The 7,895-nt window shown below is 33.9% G+C and overlaps 1 protein-coding gene across 9 annotated transcripts in view; it reads right to left on the bottom strand.

The window, feature by feature from the left end:
* LOC149776264 (serine/threonine-protein kinase tousled-like 2) overlaps positions 1–7,895 on the bottom strand; it is a 181,886-nt gene that overhangs the window by 16,131 nt on the left and 157,860 nt on the right. For all 9 annotated transcript variants that reach the window (XM_089942676.1, XM_089942681.1, XM_089942677.1 and 6 more), the window contains one exon: positions 3,487–3,593. In XM_089942676.1, coding sequence (XP_089798802.1) covers positions 3,487–3,593 — 107 coding nt within the window. The remainder of the gene's footprint in view (positions 1–3,486; positions 3,594–7,895) is intronic.

Here is a 7,895-nt window from a genome sequence, read left to right as displayed (position 1 = left end):
TAAAAGGGACAATTTCCCATTTCTCCTGTGTTCCATTTAAGATCTGAAACTAATGCTTCAAGCTGCATGTCACTGTTTAACAGTTTCACTCCAAAGTTCAGCTCATAGATTCAAAATTTTTCTAATCAGAGTTTCTGTCGAATATTCCAACCCCCTTTTTCACATTCAGACATTCTGGATGGAGTGTGGGTTCAGAGCAATTATATATAAAAAAATGTGGAATCTGCCGCCACCATAAGATAGTTTAAATTTGCTGTGACTGCTGGTAAGCTATGTTATATCGACTTATACCTGCATGAAATCGATAGGAAAATTATTTATTTTCTCAAAAACGGCAAGTATTATAATCATTATGTCTTTAATCCACTGAAAGACTAGACAAAACTCAGCATCGATGAAACCTGACCCGGTACTCGCCATTTGCGTTGAAAGTCACATGACTTTACAAATCTCAAACAACGACATTGGAAGTCCAATAATCATGTGATATCAACAACAAACTCCTCTGTAATGTTGTTGTACAAAAATTCAATTATATTAAATGAAAGTCTGGTATATTCTGTAAAATCCAGAAAGAACATACAATTCTCAACATATTTATTTCAAGAACAACTACAAGAAACTTAGCCAGTCTGATTCAACAGACAGAGTAGTCTTGTTCCGTTTTTTTATGCCTCCTGCATGAGAGAGATGTTAATGTGGTCATCACATGATACAAAACTCCGGAAGCTGGTCTCGGATTAGAGAATGTTGTGCTCTTTCGTTTTTGTACAATTTATTACAACCAGTATACAACTTTCATTTAATTATTTTTTCTAAAAATCTGAAAATGATTGTTTTGAGATTCTGTATGCTCGTGCGACTAGCAAATGAAGTTGTAGTACCAGCTCAAATTTCATCAACGCATTAGTTTTATAGTCTTTCAGCAGATTAAAGACAATCTTAATACTAGAAATTTCTGAGAAAATAATTTTCATATCTATTTCATGCAGGTATAACTCTATTTAACAACGTTTAAGTTTGCTAGCCCATCTGCAAAGCAGCTATGCTTTAACACCACCATGTTCTCCTCTTGTGATGCTAGACTGGTTTTCATACCTTCCATAATAAAAAAAATACGGAAATCAAGCTATCTGTGAAACAAAAAGTCTACTAGATGAATCTAATCCACTGAGCGGTTGGATTTGTTTCAACAAATATATTTATGGCAAGCACCCAAATGATCCATACTGCAACCTCCTGGTTAGAACTTAGAAATTTAACTCATGATCAGTTCAGTTACGACTCAAATACATAATTGCTTTGTGCATCACGTTGTGGAGGAAAATTCCGTTTTTTCCCTGACCATCAATATTTGCAAAGTTCAAGGTCTTTTCATGGTCTGGATTTTTTTTTATTTCTCCAGACTTTTTCCCTGAAGCGTGGGATCCCTGTTTTAAAGATTTTGGATCTGTACATTTTAAGGTAAATACAAGTTGGTATTACATTTCAGTACTTTATTTGCAAATGATTTACTAATGAAACATCTAGATCAAAATTCTGTCTCCAATGACAACAAGCCTGGCCAATCTGGTAAAAAGAGTACTTCATCAAGATGTATAGACCCTGCTCATAATCAAACTTGTCTAATCTTTTGATATTAGCCTATTTTCCACGTTTGATCAAAATCAAAAGTCAACTATTCTACAAATAGTTCAGCCAATGTGATTTAAGATTACCTCATCAATATCAAAGACTCTTGCTCATAACCATACTCGTCAGAGATCTTGATGTTAAAAGCCAATTTACCAGTTTTCTTTGTGTGTGTGTGTGTGTGTGTGCGTGATTTTGATTTTGGAAATAGTCATATCAGTATGGGGTCTGCAGTGTGACAGTGTAGCCCTAACTTTAACCTCTTAATACTGAGCACCCAGTGAGGCAACTGCCTGACTAGGACTAGGTTCAAACCTGCAACTTCCAGCCTTTGAGGCGGATGCTCTAACCACTCAGGCCACTGGAGCAGTATATTTAACAGGTTTGATTAAAAAAAATCCTAAAAAAGTACAACCTCTTGAGTGCTAATAAGATCAATTAGATCCAAGATCACTCATTTATATGTAAAGGTCCAACTTGTAACAAATCTCATGAACAGCTTGATATTTGGCCTATTATGGTTCACTTTACCATCTTCTCCCAGGATTATTGTCTCTTATGGAAACCAAACTTTCTCCTTCTGTCACTTTATTATCATTGCATAAACAGGTAAAAGAGTAATAGAAATACATGATGTTGTTGTTTTAGGGTTTAATCCCATTTTTGAGCACACGATAGGCTATACATGGCGGCCGGTATTAATGGTGGAGGAAGAACCAGGGAAAACCTCGGAAAGAACCACCGACCCACGAGAAGCTAATGACAAGCTTTCTCACATACCCACATTAGCCGAATCCGAGACTCGAGCCCACGCAGATAGAGGTGAGATGGCAGTGATCCGTAATGGAGAGCGCTTTAGACCACTCGGGGCCCCAGGAAATACATGTAATGGTGCCACTAAAGCAAAGAGGCTACTCCATTTGGCAATTACCTATGTCGCATGTCTTTGGACCTACTCAATTTTATCACATTTATTTATTTAATATGGTTTGGAAAACTCAAAAAATTAAAACAATACTGAATTTAAAAAGTGATATATATATTTATTCAACTAGACGTGCTATATTTCCAGATATTATTTAATGAGGTTTGTCAAAATTCAAGGAGTATTTTTTAAGAACAGATTCAATGTCTTTTCAAGAACAAAACCAGCTTTTATAAAAAATATATGCAGATACACTTCAAAGTAACCCTTCAATTTCATGGATATTTAAAGGTCATATGAACTATGCCTATTTACCAAGTTTACTCAAAATTGGGTTAGAAATACTCCTGCATCATAACCATCTAAGTCACTCATATGCCAGATCACACCTCATTAAAATGCAGTATCTCAATAATAATAAACTCACTGAATATCTTGATAATATAAACCAAAGTACCGTGTTTGATTGAAATCAGATCTGAATTTTGTCTCGGCCGAGGTAACAGCTCAAGGCAAGATGATATAAACATATATTCAAAGTCTGAAAAATTCAACCTACTTTGTGAAAAAGCTGATGCACAATCATTAATATGCGTAAATTTTGCTCAATTTGTCTGCAGCCTTGAGTATAAAAGCCTAAACTGCAGTTTTTTTTTATTGAAATCTGGCAACAAATGTGTCCTGCAAAGTGACAAAGGTCCAGTAAGCTAAAAATGTAAACAGATTCAAATGCTACCCCTGCTTATGCCCTAGCTGCATGAAAAAGTGAAACCTAATTCACACTCTTGTCTTAAACTAGGCTCAATTTAAAAAAAAAAAAAAAAATCCATCCAAATAATACTTAGTATAAAGCATTTAAGTTTGAAAATCAGTAAATAGCATAAACAGATGGAAAGAATATAATGGTTATACTCTTTCAGCACACATACCCTCCTTTTGACTTCAAAGCTGGTGGTTTCAGATAGTCATCTATTGCCAGTTGTAATACTTCGGGTCTCATCTCTTTTTTATACTGTAAACACCTTCTAATAAAAGCCTAAAATAAAAGAACAGAAAGTAGAGGAATATTGAGTAGTGTTTAGGTCTTCTATTAAGGCACTAGTTGTTTATGGTTGCATATCACCCTGATTAGAAACAACAGAATGAGTAGTTAAAAGAGGATCATTGTAATCAATACCCTTTGAATGATCCAAGCGAGGAGTGAAAGTAATTACTTTTTTCTTTGCTCTGAAATTGTATAATACCTAACTCATAAAATGTAATCCCAGTATGACAACAAAACGAACGTCAATACGGTTCGATTCAACGCTCGCAATTAGGCTACTGTACGTATTTATACAATGGCGCCACTGCATGTACATTGTAGATTTGATTGCATGCTGAATTAAGCACATCCCATGGAGTCGAATCATGGGCACCAGTGTTAAACTTTAATGATATTTCCAAAATACAATAACAAGTTTCAGAAATAATGCTTCGAAAATTATGCTAATACTGCATAAGATGAGTTGTAGTTTGTAGTCACCTTCACGCCAGGAGGGGAAGAAATAAAAAACTCCTGATTTTGGGAGTCGCTTCACGCCTACCTCCCGATTTCATATCTTCTGATTTTTGTGAATTATTGTTGTGACAAAATAATTACTTTACTAGAAAGAATTCACTTCTTCACTAAATAGAATGTTAATTTTAATAACGTAAATTAATTAATTTTTTAATTCTACAACAATAAGAAAAATTTTAAAAAATAAACTAGAACAAAAACTAAACCACAACATATATAAAATCATCCACAATTAATTTCAGTCCCAAGAGTGATTACTACGAATGTTTTAACTCCATATGCTAAAGCACAATTTCCACAAAAGAAACTTACACGAGTGAACACCTGGCATTTTTATACCGTATATACCAATGTTAATCACACTGGTTAAATTAAAAAAGGAATGAAAATATATACCATGCAGCAAATGTTTCATCAAAAACCTAATTCAAAATACATGTTTTATAATAAACAATACTAAATGCTTTACGAGTTGATAATAAGGAAATAAGGTTGGATATACAAAGAGGGGAAAATAGTTGCAACATGTAAGGTACCATGAGGCTGGCTATTTTGGCACCTTTAGTTCAACAAAACTGGAAATCCTTTTCTTGCCAATCAATTGCTGGTGCTTGTGTAACACACAATAGTGTAGATCACAGTTTCTTTGAAAATATGGCGCGTCACAGGGAGAAATGGCGATTCTTTTTGTGAATTTCAAGTAATGGACCAGGAAGATCAATCAATATTTAGTGAAAACAAGGCTTTAAAAATGCAATGAGAAACCTCCCTATTTTAGGCTCCAATCTCTTTTTTTTTATTCAGTCTCCATACTTGGCTTTTGAAAAGTTCATAGGTATGCCTTACATCCCATTTTACAAAATTATGGTAACTGTGCTAATATTATGGAGTAAAAGGCAATTACACATCAACATATCGGTACAGCTGCCGGTCAAAATTCCCTCTGAACACAAGCCAGTTTCAGGGTTTTAATAATTAACAGGCCTGTACTGCTGTCGCAAAATGAAAGACAAATTCGCCAACTATCAACAAAGGAGACGCCAAAACATCAAGCTTTCCATTGTGTAAAGTTATGATGTTTGTTCAGCCAAAACACAAAACTAAAATTGATTGATGTTGATCTTAGTTGATCTATATGAGAATTTTAGCCTTTATTATTATCACCCTTCGTGAACATGTAAATTAGGATGGTTATGTGCCTTGAACAATCAAACGTGCATACCTTTTTAAAAATATTACATCAGTTTGTAGGATCGCTTATATCACTAAAAATGAGTAATTCGTGAGTGCATGATTCACCGTAAATGAAACAGCTATTAAGGACTAGCCGAAATGTTATCTGGAAGAATGCAATTTGGTTGAAACAATGAATAAAACAAAATCTGCATCTAATATGTTTGGGAATAAATAAGGATTCAAGTGATGCTATGCACGCTTTGTACTGTGTAAGTACTGTACATTATAGTCCAGCCTGGTCTCCCGTGTAAACTCAACCGTCCTGCGAATTATCAAGTCTGTATTTACCTTTATTTAATTTCGGGTTAGAGAAATAAAAAAATACGCACTTGCAAAATCATAACAAAATCAATCATTGTACTTTCTAACAGTTTAATAAATGTTGGGTTACCGAAAGTTTGTTTTTTTTATGCCCGTGTCTTAGGATACTGAATTTTTTTTTACTGTTTCGTGTAACAGGATTTACAGCCATTACAGTAGTCACCAAATTGTCAAGTTTAGACATTGCCCGCGGATACGCCGACCCCTTTACTTCCAGGCACTTTAATTTTTCCTAAATTATTTGGCTTATATGCAAGTATATATGGTAACCTTCTAGAATGATCCTGATGTTACAAAACAATAACCTGGGTTATGCATAATTCACTTAGGAAATTCCATAACTTTGACCCAAATAAACATATTTACATCTATTAATAATAATACTGATTTTAAACCAATACATACAGAGAATAATTTAGCTATGTATTAGTTGTTTACGATGAATAAAATTTAAAAAAAGGCCAATTTCGGTCAAGCAGAAATTAACTCAATTTTGGACAAGGTCAAGTCCAACAAGCAATGTTACATTACAATAACATGTAATTCAATAAAATAAAACATAGAAACAAACAAAGCAAATTAAATATACATAACACCATAATTCTGGTAGATTAGCAATATAAAATGCTGGCCATATTCACTACCAACTAGAGATTACATGTTGTCCTATGATGAAAACCCCTTGTTGATATATCTTTCCAATTCGAAGTTACAATCAGATTTTGAAGATGGCTGCCATATTCAAGGTCATATCAGCACCATTTTCATTCAAGGCCAACTCTGCATATTAATTAGTCAGCTCAGCACCATTTTCATTTAGTACCAACCAGACTTCACAGAAAAGTATTTCAGAGAGAATGAAATGTCCAAATGATTTTCCATGTAGGAGAAATGATAAAATTCTAAAGATATGTGATCCCAGATTGGCATAATTTTTATTTACAATTAACTAATTATCATAAGTCTTCTGATTAAGCTAGACCTTTCACAATAATAATGCAACTACCTAAATTCAGGACCTACTGTATAACTGAAAATTTAGACAATATGGGGGAAATTTATCTAACACAGAAGGAATTTAATTAAAAAATAAAGGTATGTCTAGAAAATATGAAGAATGCTTTTTGTGTCTTTGGTTGATTTTCTGGTGAATTCTAGGACAGACCCTGAATCTTTCTGACATAACTGTGCATTCTAGAATAGTCCTTAAATCTTCCTGACATTATCGTGCATTCATTAATAGACCCTTAGTCTGCCTGAAAGAATTATAAATTCTAGAATATACCCTGAATCTTTTTGACATCACTGTGTATTCACCATCATAAATGTATCTGATACTCATGCCAGACCTCACTTCTGTTCAGAGGCACTGTCAGTGGCAGTCTGCTTAAAAATGGCAACCATACTAAAAAGACAATGGAGCGAGTTTTTTCATTACAAGTGCCAAAAAGGATTTAGAATTATTTTACTTTATCATTAAGTTCAGATCACATTAAATATTTCTTGCTGAGTGACTCCAAGTTTCTTCTGATATAATTAGGTAGCATATTCATATTCGACTGATGTGAACATGGTCTCTAATTAATATAAAACACTGAGACTTTAATTTGAAAATGAGACACCAGTTCTCTCTATATTGTGTCAGAAAACAAGTCCTTTGAAAGCATTGAAAATTTACAGCAAGACAAGATTTCTTTCTTTTAATAGCTGATTGTTGAAACCATCTTGAATATTCTTCAGTGATAACAAGATTTTCAGATTAGCTGCAATGATGGACATTTCTGAATAATGGTTGACACCATTATCACACAGGACAAACAAGGCACACAGTGAACTCTTGTAGTGGAAAACTCACTTTTCTATCACTGTCCATTTTGGAGGAGTAATGATAAAAAGATTTTCATGATAGATGTCATGGTGTCCCTATTGATTATCAGACTGGCAGAAGTTCAATGTAGTACGTTGTACTAACTAGAGAGCAAACGCCTTCTGGTGAAAGCACAATAAATATGGTTATGACCGGCCATGTAGAAGTAATGATAACCAATTTTGTAGACAGTCACTCTGGTAATCACATTAAGAGTAAGATCAATACTGTTTTTCCTTTTTAACAACCAACTTAATATCATAAGTAGTCTTTCAGTTAAAATCCCATGCTAATATGACCATTCATTCAGGAAAAATAGTAGTAAGAGTTTCTAGATGGCCACTATATACAAT

The sequence above is a fragment of the Sinohyriopsis cumingii genome, chromosome 18 (assembly GCF_028554795.1).
Source record: "Sinohyriopsis cumingii isolate HCF-2022 chromosome 18, ASM2855479v2, whole genome shotgun sequence".
Lineage (NCBI taxonomy): Eukaryota > Metazoa > Mollusca > Bivalvia > Unionida > Unionidae > Sinohyriopsis > Sinohyriopsis cumingii.
This window is presented reverse-complemented; position numbering and strand designations above follow the sequence as displayed.